The following is an 18,898-nucleotide window of genomic DNA, read 5'->3' on the forward strand; positions in this document are numbered from 1 at the left end:
GCTAAATATGTAAAATCGACACGAGTACCAACACGATACGGGTACCAAATAGGTAAAATCGATACGAGTACCATAAATACCATAATACGAAATTAAACATAATATAAAAACACGTTTAAAGTTCTATATAAAATTTGGTACCAGTACCCATTTTTACCCGTACCAATACCGAAAGTACCAAATACCTAAATCAATAAAACTAGGTACCGATACATATACCAAATACCTAAAATCGGTATGGGTACAGGTACAGTACAGATACGGGTATAGGTATTTGGGAATAAAAGCCCATCTCTACATGAACCACCTGTGAATGTCCGGAACCAAAAATCCAAAACATTCACGGATGTGATCGTGCAATGCGGCATTAGTTATGATTAGGGATAAGCAAATGGTACTAGATCTCCTTAACGTTTGTGATCATTCTCAGGGATCTAGTTATGATTAGGGATAAGCAAATGGTACTAGATCTCAAAATCTAACCGGTACCGTACCGGTATCAAATTTATCATACTGTACCAGTACCAACTTACGATGTTTTCAGGATCGGTACTTTCGTTTGGTATGATATCGGCATTTTGCTGATTTACCTTATAAAATCGTATCGTACCAAGCTTTTTCGTCATCAGTATCCAATTTTAACAATTTTCAAACTTGATACTTTCAGTAACGCTAGATTCGATACTGATACTGAGCTCATCCTTATTAATGATTCCTTAACCAAAAAAAAAAAAAAAAGAAGCGTCCAATACATTCTTTAACCATCTCAGCAGGTGTCATTAATCATTGTGTACACTTCAACACCATAATACTTCAAAGTCATTAACTATTAACTATTTAATAAAAAAAGCTATTTAATAAAAGTAGTTAAATAAAAGTCGTTATTTATTTGAACGGCGATAACATACTATAAAATACATATAAGTATATTTAAAAGATCCAATTTCCACCGTTGGATCTTCTCCACCAACTACCTAATCATACTCATCCATACACTTTAATATTCATAGAAAGCATCACTTTCTTCAATTTGCACCAAATAAATCCAAATATGTCAGCATTCAACGCCTTAAAACGATAGCCCACTATTATTGATCCCCTCAATGTCCGATCTAGTCTCAAAATTTCCACCAAATTCGACATGACATTATTATTCCGACTAATCATTCTTCCAATACTCTTTCTACTCACCGGACCCGGATTGTTAACATCCACCTTAACCACTATCGTCGCAGCGGCTACTGACACAGCAGCCGCCGCAGACGCTAATGGATTCTCTTTCATCTTCCCCGATTCACAACTCGACGGCGTACGAGAGGTTCAACCAAACGGTCAGATAATTCACAAAAACGAAACACAAATGATGGGTGTCGGCCACACGTTCTACGCACGGCCATTTCGCTTCAAACCGTCACCCTCGGGTGACGTTTTCTCCTTCTCCACCTCATTCGTGTTCGGAATCATACCCGAAAATCCACTTTATACTTTCCACGGCATGACGTTTGCCATCACGCCGTCGAAAGCCGTCGTAGATGCATCAACTTCGCAACATTTAGGCCTCTTTAACCGAACAAACGACGGAAACTCTTCAAATCACGTCGTCGCGATAGAACTCGACACGTTTAAGAACCTCGAGCTCGGTGATATCGACAACAATCACATTGGTCTCGATATTAACTCCATCGTCTCCGTCAACGCTACACCGGCCGGATTCTACCATGACGATACCGGAACTTTCGAAAACCTAACCCTAGCTAGCTCACAGGTATTGGATATTAGGTTTATTATTATGATTCACCATCAGGTGTTTAGGGTTTGCATTTCGTTAATAACTTTTTTTTTTATTTAGGTAAATATCAATAAATGAATTTCTAGCGATAGAAAAAATTAAATAAGAATGTCAGCTAAACGGGTAACTAGCAGCTGCGCTTTTGAAAATAACCGATTCAATCTTTTATGTTGTTCTAGTAATAATCAATTCCGTTCTCTCTATATATTATTAAGTCGTAATCAATTCAGTCTTTTACCATCTTACAGGAAATCCGAGCATGGATCGAGTACGACGGCGAAAAAAAACAATTAAACGTCACCGTTTCACCGTTACATCTCAAAAAACCAAAAAAACCTATGGTATCATGGCAAAAAGATCTAACACCATTTTTACTAGAAAACATGTTCGTAGGATTCACTTCCGCAACCGGTGTTCTTCTCCAAACGTTTTACGTACCCGCCTGGAGCTTCCGGATCAACGGCCAAGCAGAAGAAATCGACGTCTCTAGCGTCCCGCCGTTACCTGTTAAGTCAAAATCCAACAAGAAACGTATGGCGTTAGCTATCGGGTTATCCGTAGCTGGGATTTTAACGATTTCGTCGGTTTTCGCTCTAGGGATGTTTTTGTATTTGCAAAGAAAACGAAAATTTGCTGAGGTTATCGAACGTTGGGAGGTTGAGTACGGACCTCATAGATTTTGTTACAAAGATTTGTACAAAGCAACAAAAGGGTTTAAAGAGAGTGAGTTGTTAGGAAAAGGCGGTTTCGGTCAGGTTTACAAAGGCACGTTACCCGAGTTAGGCGCGCAAATCGCGGTGAAAAAGGTGTGGCACGAGTCAGGTCAGGGGATGAAAGAGTTTGTGGCGGAGATCGCGACAATTGGGAGGCTACGCCACCCGAATTTGGTTAGGCTTCTTGGGTATTGTCGAAGGAAGGACGAGTTGTTCCTTGTGTATGATTATATGCCGAATTCGAGTTTAGACAACTTACTGTTTAACTCGAATTCGGCTATGATTTTGACATGGAAGCAACGGGTTAAAATAATAACTGACGTGGCGGAGGCGTTAGCGTATTTGCACGAGGAATGGGTTGAGGTTATTATTCATAGAGATGTTAAAGCGAGTAATGTGTTACTTGACGCGGAGTTAAATGCAAAACTTGGAGATTTTGGACTTGCTCGATTTAGTGACAATGGGAACGAAGCGAAAACGACACATTTAGCGGGTACCTTAGGGTATATTGCACCAGAGTTAGCTAGAAAAGGTAAAGCAACCACTGGTACAGATATATTCGCCTTCGGGGCGTTTTGTTTGGAAGTGGTATGTGGGCGTAGACCAGTAGAGTGCAAAGGGCGAAATGAGGCGGTGATCTTGGTTGACTGGGTATTGGATTGTTGGTTTAATGGGGAGTTGTTAAAGACGGTTGACCCGAAGCTTGAACAAGAGCTTGACGCTGACGAAATGGGGTTGGTTTTGAAGATCGGGTTGTTGTGTTCGCATAGTGTGCCCGCGGTGAGGCCGAGTATGTCTCAAGTGTTGAAGTTTTTGAAGAAAAAGGAACCGTTGCCCGAAGATTTTGAAACTGTGTTGGATATCCGAGAGGATTACTCCGGTCGACTTGGTGATTCGTCGATGAGTGCTTATTTTTCGAAGATCCAATATGATACGGCGTCGGCTCCGGTGACGGAATCGTCGTTTGTGTCATCCGGCCGGTGATTTGGTGTAAGGATGGGTTTTTTGAACGTGTATTTGTTTATTTAATTGTATCACAATTTGGTCATGTGGCGGTAAGTAAGTAAATACGAAAGTGCACAAATATGCGTTAAGTAGTGGGTTTGACTTTGTTAAGTAGTGCGTTAAGTTGTGTATTTAGTAGTTAGTACATAAATTGGAAAAAAAGGAAAAAAAAAAAAAACACGAGCTCATAGTTAAGAGGAGTGTAAATAAGCCAGTTAATTCGGGTTAGGCTCAAACTCGGTTTATTTAGTTTGTGGGAGGTTTGATTTTACTTCTTTCAATTTTAATTCTAAAGCTTGAGTTTGGCTTGTGAGTAATTTTTTGAGCTTGAATTCGGCTTGAGCTCAGCTTATTTATAATTTATTTAACTTTTTTATTATATACTATTAAGGATAAGGATCATGTGAGAAGTAGTAGGCTAATTGAGAAACTTGAGAAGCATTCTGGACCACACATTTTCTCTAAGCTTTTCGTAATATACACATATGTATAGTTTAAAATTGACTATATACATATGTGTATAATTCAATATACATATATGTATATACTCAATTTTTACTATACATATGTGTATATTACGAAAAGCTTAGAAAAATGTGTGGTCCAGAATGCTTCTCAAGTTTCTCAAATAAGGTTGACTTCTCTTAGAATCCCTACCCATACTATTAATTGTGTTTTTGTATATATTAGTTATTCTAACTTTTTTTATAACAAAATGTAAATTATTTATTTGTTTTTATTACATTTTAAAAAAAATATATTTATATACACACACTGAAAATATATATATATATATAATTAAAAGTTCGTTTAGGTTCGTAAGCCTACTTAAACTTGATTAGCGAAGCTAAGGTTCAGACTCATTTATTAAACGAGCTTACTTTTAGGCTTGAGCTTGCGTTCGACATCGTTTAAGCTTAACTTGATTCGAGTTTTAACGAGTTGTTTCTTAGTAGCTCACGAATAACAAAATGTATTGACTTTTTTAAACCCCTACTTATTAAACTTGTTTACAAGAACCAAAGCTCTTCAAAAAGGGGTAGCAGCGCATCTTGTTGCCCGTTTACCAACTATCTCGATGTAAATTTCTAATTAATACATAGTAAAAGTTTGTTAATTGAAAAAAAAAAAAAAAAAAAAAAGCTCTAGATCTCTCCTCAATTATCAAAATGTAAGGAAACCTTCTTTATTTTAATTAACAAGTTAGTAGGCAATCCCGTAAATAACGGACCGTTGGTATTGGTCATACTAAGACCATGTGTAGTGATAAGTTGGTATAATGCCCCCACTATGGGACATTATCCGACATGTGGCATCCTAGTCACACTTGGATATTATAGCAAAAAGTGGCGTAGTGGGACATTATGCCAATAACCCCATTTAATCATTTCACAATTATTTTTTTTAATTTAAAACATGAAAAACTTCATTAATTTAAAAAAAAATTACACTACTTGAAATTAAAAAAAAAATAACTGAAAAAAAAAACCGAAAATAAAAGAACATAAAAAAACAGAAAAAATAAAAGAAAGTTAAAAAAAAAAGAACATCATCTAAAGTCCATATTTTTCTCTAATTTTTTGACGACGCATTTGCGCAAGGATCAACGCATCGCCTTGTAGGTGGTCGATAGGTTTGGACAAAAACTCAATGTCCTTTTCCATTTGCCTCGCCTCTTGCATCTCGTTAAACTTTTTGGTTTCGGCCACTCGTTCTTTCATAATCTCATAACGTTGGTGGCCGAGGTCGCGAATGTCTTGGAGACGACGGTTCATCTCCTCGAAATCTTCCTTTAACTCGAGATCGGAAGACGACTCGACCGTTTTTTTCCCGATTCCCTTTCTTCTACCGGTGGGTTGGACCAACTCTTCTTGAATTCCCTCGTCAACGTCCACTGCCTCATTTAAATCCACATTGTGGGCATCCGATGTCGGAGTTGACGGGTCAACGGAGGATGATGTTTTTGACCTTTTAGCCCGACGTCTACTACTAGACGTCATTGGATTAACTACCGCCCACTTTGGACTTTTTCGTAGTAGCTCCCAACACTTATAGTACGTGAAAGGGCATTTTGTATTCTCGAACTCCTCCAAAGTCCTCGTTAAAACCCCGACGTCACTTTCTCCGCTCGGGCGATTATCGTAGTTACGTTGGTAGACTTCTTGGAACGCATGACACTTGTTGTTGATGTCGGTCCATTTGCTAGAAATGGAATCTTTGTCCCGATGTTCGCCTTGACCCCACGTGCTAAAAAAGAGTGCACGAACCCTATCCAAAAAACCGGGCCCGTTTGAAAGTTTGCTACAAATTAAAAAAAAAATTATAAGTTGTATGTTAAAAAATAAAGTAACAAAATAAGTAAAATAATATATATATATATATATATATATAAAATGGTTACCGGTATCTTCGTCCTCCGAAATGTCGAGCCACGCCCGAGTCAACGTGAATTCCTCTTCCTTCGTCAATTTAATGATATTTTTTGTACGCCGTGGTGCGTCTTTTTCCTTCTTCTTATGCGACCTTTTGCCGCGTTTCGATGTATCTTGCACCGGTTCGGGTTGCGTCTCCGGCACGACTTCGACATCGGGTTCGGATTCGGGTTGTGACGGTTGAGACCCGCCGGCTTGACCATAGCCGAAAGTGGGAGGCACAAGCGGAGTGGCGCCACTCAAGTAAGCCGCGTACGTTAAAAAGCTCGGGTCCATGTCTTGAAGGTTATACGGGTTTTGTGGTTGGGTTGTGTTCGGGTTCGTGGGTCTTGCGGGGACACCAAAATGGGGTCGGAATGGATGCATGATTGTATAAAAATGTAGGAGAAAGTGGGTGTTTTTTTTTATAAAAAATACAAGAAAGTAGGAGAAAGTGATTGTTGTTGTATAAAAAATATGATAAATGGGTGGATATATATAGTGGGGTAATTTATTAAATTAAAAAAAAATAAACAAGTTTTGACCGTTTGCCAACGGTCCATTTTCTCGATCCAAGCAAAATTACAGCGTTTTAATTAAAACGCCGAAGTCATTTTTTTTTGAAAAAAACGCCCGGTCACACCCCATGTAATGGTGACCGGGGCGTTTTGCAGCGTTATTTTTGAAAAAATTTTTAAAAAAACGCCCACTACGGGCGGTCTAATTAAATATAGCTTTTACTATAGAATATATTTCACAAACTCATTTGAATGAAATTTTCAGAAAATCAAAACCGATAAAATTATAGTTCGGTAAAATTATAGGTGGATCCAATAAGTAAATAGTTTTATAAAATTATAGTTGGATACTATAAGTAAATAGTTTCGTTCTCTCACTTTATTAAATAGTGAAACTTTATTATAGAGTTTACGTTATGAAAAGTTGATTAACAAGTTTGCTTAATTTTACAACACATGTATCCATACCTAATTAATACATAAGTTTAATTATATCTTATCTTAAAATATCATATTATAACTTCTAGATCTTACTAAATGTTAATATTTTTTTTTATTCAACTCGTATAATATACGAGTCTGTAACACAATAATTACATATATTAAGGCTCATTTTTACTAGCCGCTCAGGTCCTAAGGGCGACCCTAGGTTTAAAGATTTTAAGGGCCTATTTTTACTAGCTGTACCAGGCTCTTTAACTCTCAAGGACGACCCTAAGTAAAAAAAATGAGGATACCCCTCAAATTTTCTTCTAAATTCGTCACTGAGTCACCATATAACTTTTGAGGGGTATGATGTGTAAAATATGAAAGTTGAGGGATCAAAATTTAAAAAAAATGAATAGTGATAAGCCCTCACAATGGGTCACCATATAACTTTTGAGGGGTATAATGTGTAAAATGTTGGTGCATGTTTGTGACAACAGCTTAGATTTGGTCTTTGGATATCTTGTAATTAGTTTAACGATAAACAGTTAACGGGTTTAGCTTTGTAATAGTGAGATTATAGAGTTTGGCTAAACTAAACCCATTTGGGTCAAGAGGGAACGAATTGGGCCTTGCCCATGTAGGAAACCCTAGTCCAATTAGTAAACCTTGTGTTATATAAACAAGGTTAGGCTTTAGGGTTTAGGTTAATCAGTTAATCAGCCAAAACAGTTTGTGAGATAGAATTTCGTGAGAGCCATTACTAGCTTGGACGAATTTGGAGTGTGGTTAGGGTTTGATTGATTGTAATCATACTTGATAGATAATCAATAAAACCCGGTTTGATTGAATTGCTGTTTCTGTTCTTCTACTTGTTTTCTGCTAATTCTGATCAAGAGGATTCCGCACTCTTGATTGGAAAGACGATTCTGTGAAGATCCATAGACTCAAGGGGACCTACAATTGGTATCAGAGCATTAGGCTCTTGATTGCTCGGTTCAGAATTGTGCTTGGCAGGAGGATTTTCGAAATTTTTGAAACCTGAAAATTAGGGTTTTTAAAATTTTTGAATTTTGTGTGTTTTGGTTTGATAAAATTTTCGAATTTTTTGGCTGTTTGATCTTCTGGTTTGTTTGTTTGGTGGTTTGCAGGGTTTTCTGGAAAGATTCGGCTGATTCTGGAAAAGTTTTTGGCTGATAGACTTGAAGATTCGAAGACTGTTCTTCGTGTTCTTGAGTTTATTCAATCTGTTCTTGATAAATTTTCGAAATTTTTGCTGATTTGCTGCTTTGATTTTGCAGGAAGTTGTTAGAGAATCAGAAAAATCTTCAAATTTTCGAACAGATTAAGTTTCCAGATTTATCCGGCGAACTTGACCAATTTCGCTGACAGACACAGCGAATTTGCTAGTTCCAGCATATTTGTCGGCGAAGTAAATCCAAAGGCGACTTTGGTGATCGTATAACTTTCCACAGCGAAGTTATTACGATTTTCGGCGAATTTACTGGTCGTCGGATAGCGATATTGACCAGCGAATTTAGCGAAATTGGCAGCGAAATTTGACCAGCGATTTTGACAGCGAAATTGACATTTAAGCGAACTAGATCAGTGAATTAGACCAGCGAATTTGATCTACGAAATAACCCTTGACTAGCCAGCGAAATTAATAGCAAAATTAAGGGGTGGAATTATATATCATTGGATTCGTCTTTTCGAGACGATTCTAACGGTGTAATTTGGTAACCACTGTTTTCGGACAAATTTTGTACGGTTTTCTCAGTCTGCAACGTTTAAAATGTCGAACATGGCCAACTTGAATGCTCCTAAGATGATGAAGGTGGAGAACTATCTTACATGGAAGAACAGCTTCATATCCTTCATTAAATATCAGGATGCACGCATGTGGATATGTATTGAAGATGGGTACGTAAACCCAGTACATGATTTTGAGGGCAGACCACGTAGAACAGACTACGTGAACATGAAAGCTGATGATAAAAAGACATACGATGTTGAAAAGAGAGCTTTGGCTGCAATAAAGACATCCTTACCTGATAGCATCAAGCATATCTTCAAGAAGTACACAAATTCAAAGGATATGTGGGATGCATTACAAAAGCGATATCAGGGAAATGAATGTGCTACTCAGGCATTCATGACAGAGATAGTGCCAGTAGATGTGGCTGAAACTAGTGTGAGTGATGCTGAATCTGAAGTGAATAATGCTGAGACAAAAGTGGATGCTGAAGTAGAGAATAAGAGTGAAGCTGAAAAGGTTGTTGCTGATGAAACTACAGAAGTTCATGAGGAAGAGGTAAAATCTAATTCTGTATGTTTGAGGTGTCGTGAACTACAGGGTGAAGTTGACAGGTTGTCTGCACAAAACCAAAGTCTGGTGAGTGAGATGTCTAGCATAAAAGAGTCAAACTTTTTTGCTAAAAGAAATGAATCTCTATACTTGAAGAAGATAAAAGGTTATGAAAGTGAAATCGAAGCTTTAACATGCAAATTAAACGAAAAGCTTCAAGTAATAGACTTAGCTCACGAAATGATGGCTGAGAAAACAAAAGAGATTTCTGAAAAATGCAAAGAGTTGTCAGATGCACAACTCAAAATTATTGAACTTGAACAGAAATTAAGTCAATTCAGAGATTCGTCTTTTGTTATGAAACACATGATGGGTGGGTTAAAGAAGAGTAATGACAAGACTAGTGTGGGATATAATGAAGTCCCACCTCCTCCTAGTCATGACTATTCTTTCCTCCCTGATGAAGATGAGCTAGCAGCCTGTATGTCAACTGCACCAAGTAGTTTCGCATCTACATCAAGTCAAGGTGAAGGGTCTGAGAGTGGTGATGCCAGGAAGAACAATAACAGGGAATATTTGAAAAAGAAATATTCACCTCCAAAGGGCAAAAATCAAACTTTTGTTAAAAAGATTAATTTTGTTCAAGGAAGTGATATGAAAAATGAAACTGCTGTTATTGAAAAAGAATCAAATGTAGAGTTTGTTAAAAATAAGAACAAAGAAAAATCTGAAATTAAACAAACTGAACAAAATTCTTCAAAGGCATCATCACCATCTGATAAGGGATCTACCTCAGAGGCTCCTGCTAAGAAGTCTTTGAAAAGGAGATCGTGCTTCAGGTGTCACACCAAGGGACATGTAGCTAGCTGCTGTCCTAACAAAAATGGTGAAGCAAAAATGAGTGACGAACAGAGAGGGAAATTACCAGAAAAGAGTGGTGATAGTGAGGAGAAAGGTTCAAATTCTCCAAAGAAGTCTGCTCCCAAGCAACCAGAGCATGTTGTTGTTGGTGTAGATAAGGCTGAAAAAGGAACTCCACAAGTTCCACGTTTTCAAAGAAATCAACCTAGATTTCAGCCTAGATCTCCACCAGGCAGATATCAGAGACCTAGAAGCAGTTCACCTAGAATGAACAATTTTAATGGAAATACAAGTAATACCAGGAGTCAAGGTCAATATCAAAATCGATACCAAAATAATGGTGGTCGAAATTTTTATAACAATGGCTTTAGAAATTACCACAATAATGCTTCTTGGAATCAAAACTCAAGGTTTCAAAATCAAAATTTCCAAAGGTCAAATTATCCAAATGTATATAGGAACCCTCAGGACCAAAGACCTAGTGGAAATCAAAATCAAATTCCAACAGGTCTACGATCCAAGACTCCAGTTAGGAGTAATGTATATTGGATGGATGTTCCGGTGGTTGGTGAATTTGGACGACCCAAGACCATTAAGGCTTGGGTCCCCCAATCTAACTAATTTCTAAGTTAGTGTGTGCAGGAGCTGCTAAGGAGGATTATCAACTTATGTTGATAGTGGCTGCTCTAGGCACATGGCGGGGGGTGTGAGATTGTTGATATATATTTTTTAAATGATTTAAATTGAAGTTCAAAGTGCTTAGTCGACACAGAGGATAACCTGGCAGATCTTTATACTAAGGCATTTGACAGGGCTCGCTTTGAACACTTAGTCGAACTCAACGGGATGAGGAATCCTGAATAACTGGTTTTTCATAAGAATTTTTGTAAATAGTTTACTGCTTTTCTTAAAAATCAAAAACACAAAAAAAAAATTGAAAAATCAAAAATACAAAAAAAATTGAAAAATCAAAAATAAAAAAAAATTGAAAAATCAAAAACATAAAAAATAGAAGATCAAAAATGAGATTTCACTGTGTGAAAAAGAAGAAATGATAGTACATCAGCAAGTTAGACTGTCACACTGAAACTGAATCATAAATTGCTTAAGTGTGATAGCAGCTTCATCATATGATGTACCAGTAGGCAAAAGCATGAAATAATCAACTTACCAATGTGATATAAACTTAAATGAACTGAATATGAGTGGGGAACACATCAGTGGTGTATGGTTTAATGACCTTAATTCTTGCGTTGATAGATTGCCAAAATCTGAAGTTTTGGGTCTTTATGCTGTTGTTTTATCTAGGGATATCTTGGTTGTCTGTCTGTTAGAATTAAAACTTGTACATGACCCCAGGAACGATAGTCACTTGGAATTAGCTCATTTCTATTTGAATGTCTGTATATTTCCCGATACACACAATTTTGATCTGATTCTGAAATCTTCTCTGAAAAAAGTCATGTACCTCCTCTGCTGCATCCAGATACATGCTGACCTAGCTGTACGTTGTCGCGCTATAGATCTAATACACCCGAAAGAGGCCCTCAAGTGCCCAAAAGAAACCCAAGAAACCTATATCAAACTGAGAAAATCTCATTTGATCTGTATATTATACCATCTCTACTAAAGATCTATTCTGTTCTCTTCTCAACCTATTCCCAGTTAAGATTTCAGAAATCGGGATTGGACTTGTGAAATATGTGGTAGGGAAGATACTTGCATGATAGAGTGTGCTGTTTATATTTCCAGGATTTGATTTGTATTTAATTGGGTGTTCATGGTTACGAAATCAAAACATGATAAAACAGGTTAAATGCAGAACTAGACACAGACAGGATATCTTAAAGGATGACATCAGTATACTCACCTACTACGATGAATCCTTGTGCATACCTTGATCGCGGGGGTACATCCTGAAGTGGGACATGCTAGTATATCAGTAAATAAAATTACCTTAACGTATCATATGGTAATGGTACTTGAAATGTTCATGCATTTTGTTTAGGTGGACAAACATACTGGTAATCGTCGTGAACTGCTTTCACTAAAAATTGAATAAAGAATTTTCTAATTGTGTGAAACAGTTTGATTGTGCTGATATGATCTTCTTACCAGTGATTCTCACAAAAATAGAGTGTTTATTGCTTTCTGTATTTACTTGCTTTCAGAAAATATAAAAATCCAAAAATAGTGTCATTTTCTGTTTAAATTCTTAACGTACGGAAAACTGTTATTCTTGGAGGACTTGTTACTGATAGGGGGAGACGGTGTTAGAAAGTGAGTTCAAAATTTTCAATCAGACAGGTTCTTATGTGTTGGACAGAGAGTTTTGCGTGTTGGTGATGAAGTTGAAAATGCTTAATCTGTAATACAGTTTAACTATCTCTTGAAAAATAATACTTTATTTAACTTATGTTGAAAAATTCTTATGGTTTCTCGAGGTGTTTTTTTATAGTATACAGATTGAAGCAGTTTGTTGCTGAGAAGTTGCTGTGAAGTGTGAAGATGAGAGTTTGATTGGATGCATGGTAGAACCTCCTTTCTATATTGCAGACAAGATTGAAGAGTTTGAAGATTGCTGTGCAAATGCTGAACTGGAGTTTACTCAAACGCTAACGTGTTGAAGATTTGGTGATTGGATGCATCAGCTTAGGGGGAGTCTGTTGCTGACAGAAGCGATTGAAGCTGAAGCTATCCAAAGACCAAAGACAGTGCAAGACTACTTGAAGATTGCAAGAAGACTGAAGACAAAGTTTTGACTCAAGACAAAGTTTTTATGAAGCTATTGTCAAGGGGGAGTTTGTTGGTGCATGTTTGTGACAACAGCTTATATTTGGTCTTTGGATATCTTGTAATTAGTTTAACGATAAACAGTTAGCGGGTTTAGCTTTGTAATAGTGAGATTATAGAGTTTGGGCTAAACTAAACCCATTTGGGTCAAGGGGGAACGAATTGGGCCTTGCCCATGTAGGAAACCCTAGTCCAATTAGTAAACCTTGTGTTATATAAACAAGGTTAGGCTTTAGGGTTTAGGTTAATCAGTTAATCAGCCAAAACAGCTTGTGAGATAGAATTTCGTGAGAGCCATTACTAGCTTGGACGAATTTGGAGTGTGGTTAGGGTTTGATTGATTGTAATCATACTTGATATATAATCAATAAAACCAGGTTTGATTGAATTGCTGTTTCTGTTCTTCTACTTGTTTTCTGCTAATTCTGATCAAGAGGATTCCGCACTCTTGATTGGAAAGACGATTCTGTGAAGATCCATAGACTCAAGGGGACCTACATAAAATATGAAAGTTGAGGGATCAAAATTTAAAAACAAATGAATATTTATAAGCCCTCACAAAGCTTTTTTACAAATTAATAGATAGAAAATAGATAGAAAATGTTTTTTTAATATTGTAATGTTTTTTTTTATTTAATGAAATGATTTCTTTTTATAATTTTATATTTAGAATTTAAAAAATAATAATTGAGTTGTGATTTGTAGGGGGTTACGGGGCTCCATCCACTACACAGACATGCTATATAACCTCCATTTCTTACGTATTTTGCCACTTGTCACATAACTACCCTTCACGCTCCATAAAACTTGGCCACTACACATGGTCTAAAAGGATTACATTGAATGAGCACTAAGTTGGACCATGGTACCTACACCTGGCCAAATGGGCGGGTCGGGTCGGGTCACGCGTCAAAACGGGTTTAGGTCGTAACGGGTCGATTCAAAAACGGGTTGTTTTGGTCCAGGTCAAAACGGGGTCGGATCGGATTGGATCGGGTGCTAAACCCTAAACAAGACTACACCATATACTAGCAGGTGGTGTTATAAATATTCACAAATCTTATTATACAGCAAGAATATATATATATATATATATATATATATAGGGTAGGGATCCTAAGAGAAGAGCACCCTATTTGAGAAACTTGAGAAGAAATCTGGACCACACATTTTTCTAAGCTTTTCGTAATATACACATATGTATAGATTACGATTGACTATATACATATGTGTATAATTCAATATACATATATGTATATAGTCAATTTTACACTATACATATGTGTATATTACGAAAAGCTTAGAAAAAATGTGTGGTCCAGATTTCTTCTCAAGTTTCTCAAATAGCCTACTTCTTCTCACATGATCCTCTCCCTATATATATATATATATATATATATATATGGGACCGTTAAAATGAAAACCACTTCCAGTTGTAAAATAAAATTTACGATACCCGTAAACACAAACTTGTGGTGCTCAAAACTACACACACGACATTTTTTTTTGAATTTTTGTTACAAATGTGTTTATAATACACGCATCTACGTTTATGAAAAAAAATTTTGGTCCAACTCGCCCCGGATCAAAAAGTTCTCATGGTTCTTACAACTGGAGGTGGCTTTTATTTTAGCGGTCCCCTATATATATATATATATATATATATATATATATATATATATATATATATATATATATATATATATATATATAGAGAGAGAGAGAGAGAGAGAGAGAGAAAGTTGGGTTAACGTACAAGAGCCCTCATCCTACGTTACGTACGCGATCATCTCAGCCGTCAGATCTTCATCCCACATTGAAATCGCATGTTGGTTTTTTAACATGCGATTTCATCAAAATTACCACATGTGAAATTGTTACAAAAAACCAACATGCGATTTCATCAAAATTATCACATGCGAAATTGTTACAAAAAACCAACATGTGATTTCATCAAAATTATCATATGCGATTTCATCCATGCTATTCTATAACATGCGATTTCACATCGCGTACGTTAAGCCATTTTGTACAATACACTTTATATATATATATATATATATATATATATATATATATATATATATATATATATATATATATATATATATATATATATATATATATATATATATATATATATATATATATATATATATATATGAATGATTAAGATGACTAGGAATTGGTTTAAAAAGGTTTTATAATAATTTCCAAATATAAAAATATATGTTATATACACAGTATAGCTTCACAGCTTGGTTTCCCTTTACACTTTTACAGCCGTCTCTTCTTCTCCAGCGGATTTTCCCGGTTCCTCCATCGAAGTTGTGTAACATCCTTACTAAAACCCATAGATGTAACACCCCGTGTTTCGGAAGTCTAAGTCAAAGTCAATATTGAAGTCAAAAGGAAAAAAGATTACTAATTGCGATCTGTCACTCCTTGCTCAATTCATGTTTTGACTTCTTTGACTTGTAGTTAGTCTTTTCATGCTTTTACGTTAGTTGTATTATGTGGAGTATTTATTACTAATCGAGGTTTATCGATGTTTATCGCATGTTTTATCGCTTTATCGCTTATCGCAATCGCCCTCGCAACTCGAATTACGTGTTCTGGGTATTGTTTTACGTGTGTGCGTGCCTTTATGTGTTACTTGTGCATTTTTATTTACGTTTATGATGTGGTGATTTAATCGAAACGCAATCGCAACTCAATCGCAATCGAATCGCAAACGCTAAACGCAAGCGAATTAGGATGATTATATGTTAGATATAGTAGTTGGGATTAAAAGTAATAGGAAACTCTATCGCATCACAACGCTCAACACGCGAATCGAAACCGCAAAACTCGTCGCGCCGTGCACTCGAATCGAGTGGTCAGCCGATCGAGCTGCCACCCGATCGAGTTGCCACTCGATCGAGCTGCCACCCGACCGGGATGCCACTCGATCGACCAGCCACTTATTCCCATTTCCATTTATGGAAACCCTATAAATACCCCCATATGTCAACCTCACTTGATGTTGACAGCTCTTTCCCTACTCACTCGTTCCAGCCACCATTTCTTCAGATTTCTCACGATTCTTGTAAGTTTTCCACCTAAATCTTGTACTTTCTTGATCTGCATGCACTCCTACACCTTTCTATCTTTTGAATCTTAACTTTTAATCATGAAATCACTAGATTTGAGGTATTCTAGGATGATGTCATCATGGTGTTCTTATGAACTTCATGTTTTGGCTTCAATCCACCAAGAACAGCTTAGATCTGAACGATTTACACATGAATAACCAAAGATCTTTCATAGATCTAAACATATTCATGGTGAAAAGAATTGAAAGATGGTTTTCCAACTTTCTTTCAACTCTTTTACACTCAATGCACTCAAAACCGATAGAACCGGAGCTTGTTCTAACCTTCTACTCCTTCTTGTTGATGTGTTGGTTCAAGATCTGGATTCTATCCACGAGAATATCGATTTCGGGTTAAACATGAAACACCGTCATGAACAGTTAACTGGTCGGACTAGGGTGGTTCCTGTCCGATCGGGTCACTAAGTCTTGACAAGGTTTCTATGGTTTAACACGTTATTGAACAGTCTAGAGAAAACGCAAACTACCAAAACAACCAAGTGAAGAAGACGATCAGGTCGTCTAGGACGGATTGTCGTCCGATCGGATTGCCACCCGATCGGACTGCCACCCGATCGGCTTGCACCTTGGGTCCCACACTTAACTTTTATTTTCAACTTCGGAGGTTTGAACATCGAACAGATTGTCGTCCGATCGGATTACCACCCGACCATGTGATGTTTTGACCTTAACACTTAAACAATTTTCAACATGTTCAATGCATACGGATTGCCACCCGATCGGATTGCAATCCGATCGAGTGACCATCCGGCTATGAACTAGTTCTCAAAACTGAGAAACCTCGCCAATCGGATCACCGTCCGATCGAGCTGTCGTTCGATCGACCGGCCTGAAAGGTAGAGATACTTCTCTATTTTTAAAATGATACAACGAAAACTTCAAAAGACAAGCCATCATACACAAACACGTCCATCCCAAACGAGGTGACAATCCAATCGAGTGGCCACCCGATCGGGCGACCACCCGAACAGATTGTCATCCGATCGACCGGCCACCCGATCGCATTGCCACCCGATCGTTTTACGCGCCGCTTATCGTTATGGCTATCGTTCTGATCAGGCTAATCTCTCTCTAAGCGCTCCCTTCAATCCATCATCGCTGTGAGTATACTCGATCCCTTTTTGCTTTACGCACTTTTGGGTGTTACATACATTACTTATTCTAAATCATAATCGAACACACTACGCTATACTTTAACGCTAACCGTTACCGCATGTTATACGTGACTTAATGAATGCTTGTTTGTTATGTTTACATATGGAATGCTGTCTACCTGCCTTAGCAACGATAGTACTATAGTTTGGACTCAGCACCTGTTCATTCAGGGGTTGTTAAGGACAATTTGTTACATGGCTCACAGTGGTGAGTGTGTATTACGAACTGCCTTGGGCAGTCAACCCGCAGTCATTGGTATCGATAGGTTCATGTCGATAACTAACGTGCTTCATTTCACACTGTGTACGTGCTGGTTATGCATAATCGATTTCGAACTCTATTATATCTATTAAACTTGTATGTTCACCTTTACACTATGTGTATTGACTTTTACTTTAACGTATGTGGCAGGTGCTTAAGATGTTTATATGCTTGGCTTGCTGTGAAATCGAGGCTAGGAAAGGTCTAGAAACAAATAAACGAATTGTCTGTATTTGAAATCTGAGTTGTCGGAACAGAACAATTTGACTGAATTTTGTCTGTAATAATTATATTAATTTTTATGTCATGGTATGGACGTGATGCTTAAAATAATTAGTAATTATAGTTGTTATGGAAACTTCTGGACAATTTGTTTCGCTCAGTGCCATGCCCCGATATTTCCACCATCGGTTGGGGTGTGACAGATTGGTATCAGAGCCATAACTATAGGGAATTAGGCAAAGACTCGACCTAGTCCGGGTCGATGTCTTAGAAACGACCTAGTCTATAGTTTGGTACCAACAGACCGACTTGCGCATACCCTGTAGGGGTTTTGTACGAGCTTGCTTGCTAATTCTCGCTATTCTCTCCAACACTACACTATCACTAATTTTCGAAAATGAACCAGCGATTAGGTCGAGATTAGGTGTGAAAACCGCAAACTCTCCACTAAATTTCTTGTTCGACCCGCATTTTTATCTATAAACACGAGAACTTGCATTGAATCAGGAGTGAAATCCGTACTTTAACGCAGATTTTCGTCTCTATTTTTATCAGAACAGGAACAAAATTGTTAAGTCAGGGGTGAAACCCGAACCTTGACGATTTATTCCGCCCTATTTTGGTTTTACAAAAAAACTCTCACCAAAGTCCCGACGGACTCCAACGACTTGAAGTCACACCGTAACTGGAAGGATGCGTGCCATTCGCCCAGATTCGAGGCGAGAGCACAGTCCCAAAGGTAAAAGTGTGCACCAAAGTCCTTGTGAATAGTCGAACCACTTTGGATAGTCGACGTCTAATAGCCGCAGACAATCAATTTCTTGATTTTTATGTGTTTCGATTCTGAGCTCGCTACTGCCGACTCTGATATTTGTCAATTTTATGTGGATTTTATGTGTTTTATGTGGCTTTATATGCTTATTTGTTAGCGTATTGAGGTACCACTGGTTTCGATTTAACGCTTTTTGTTTATCGCTCGACACGCACAACACATTTCACACCGCTAACAAATCGCTACTACATGAGGAACGACTTTACGCGGTGTTGCTTGCTATGTATACGCTAATTGCAATAGCTATTCTCGAACGCTCGCGGACTTTGAATGATAGGTTTCAGTATTCTAACTGCCTCTATTTGCCCTATGTGCCTTCTGTGTTTCTGTGCTTTACATGTTTATATGCTTCTGTGCTTATGTGAATCTGTGATTATATGCCTATGTGTTTACGTGATCGTATTCCTGAGCTTTAGTAGTATTAGGCGTGTGAGGTGATATTCGATTATA

At 37.4% G+C, this 18,898-nt stretch overlaps 1 protein-coding gene and 1 pseudogene across 1 annotated transcript; one reads left to right on the forward strand and one right to left on the reverse strand.

Annotated features, from left to right (window-relative positions):
- Positions 1 to 18,898, reverse strand: part of LOC110901428 — a 75,880-nt pseudogene that overhangs the window by 44,674 nt on the left and 12,308 nt on the right.
- LOC110898868 (L-type lectin-domain containing receptor kinase V.9) lies at positions 1,033 to 3,599 on the forward strand. The gene is made up of 2 exons (XM_022145724.2): positions 1,033 to 1,765; positions 2,038 to 3,599. The coding sequence occupies exons 1-2, from the start codon at positions 1,142 to 1,144 to the stop codon at positions 3,484 to 3,486; spliced, it is 2,073 nt and encodes a 690-aa protein (XP_022001416.1). The 5' UTR covers positions 1,033 to 1,141; the 3' UTR covers positions 3,487 to 3,599.

This window comes from Helianthus annuus, chromosome 13 (assembly GCF_002127325.2).
Source record: "Helianthus annuus cultivar XRQ/B chromosome 13, HanXRQr2.0-SUNRISE, whole genome shotgun sequence".
Lineage (NCBI taxonomy): Eukaryota > Viridiplantae > Streptophyta > Magnoliopsida > Asterales > Asteraceae > Helianthus > Helianthus annuus.

What these genes read in the sequence shown, in the direction of transcription:
- LOC110898868 (XM_022145724.2), top strand. Translation starts at nt 1,142, where the DNA reads ATGACATTATTATTCCGACTAATCATTCTTCCAATACTCTTTCTACTC. An exon ending in TAACCCTAGCTAGCTCACAG is followed by an intron (nt 1,766 to 2,037) that starts GTATTGGATATT and finishes ACCATCTTACAG; the next exon opens with GAAATCCGAGCATGGATCGA.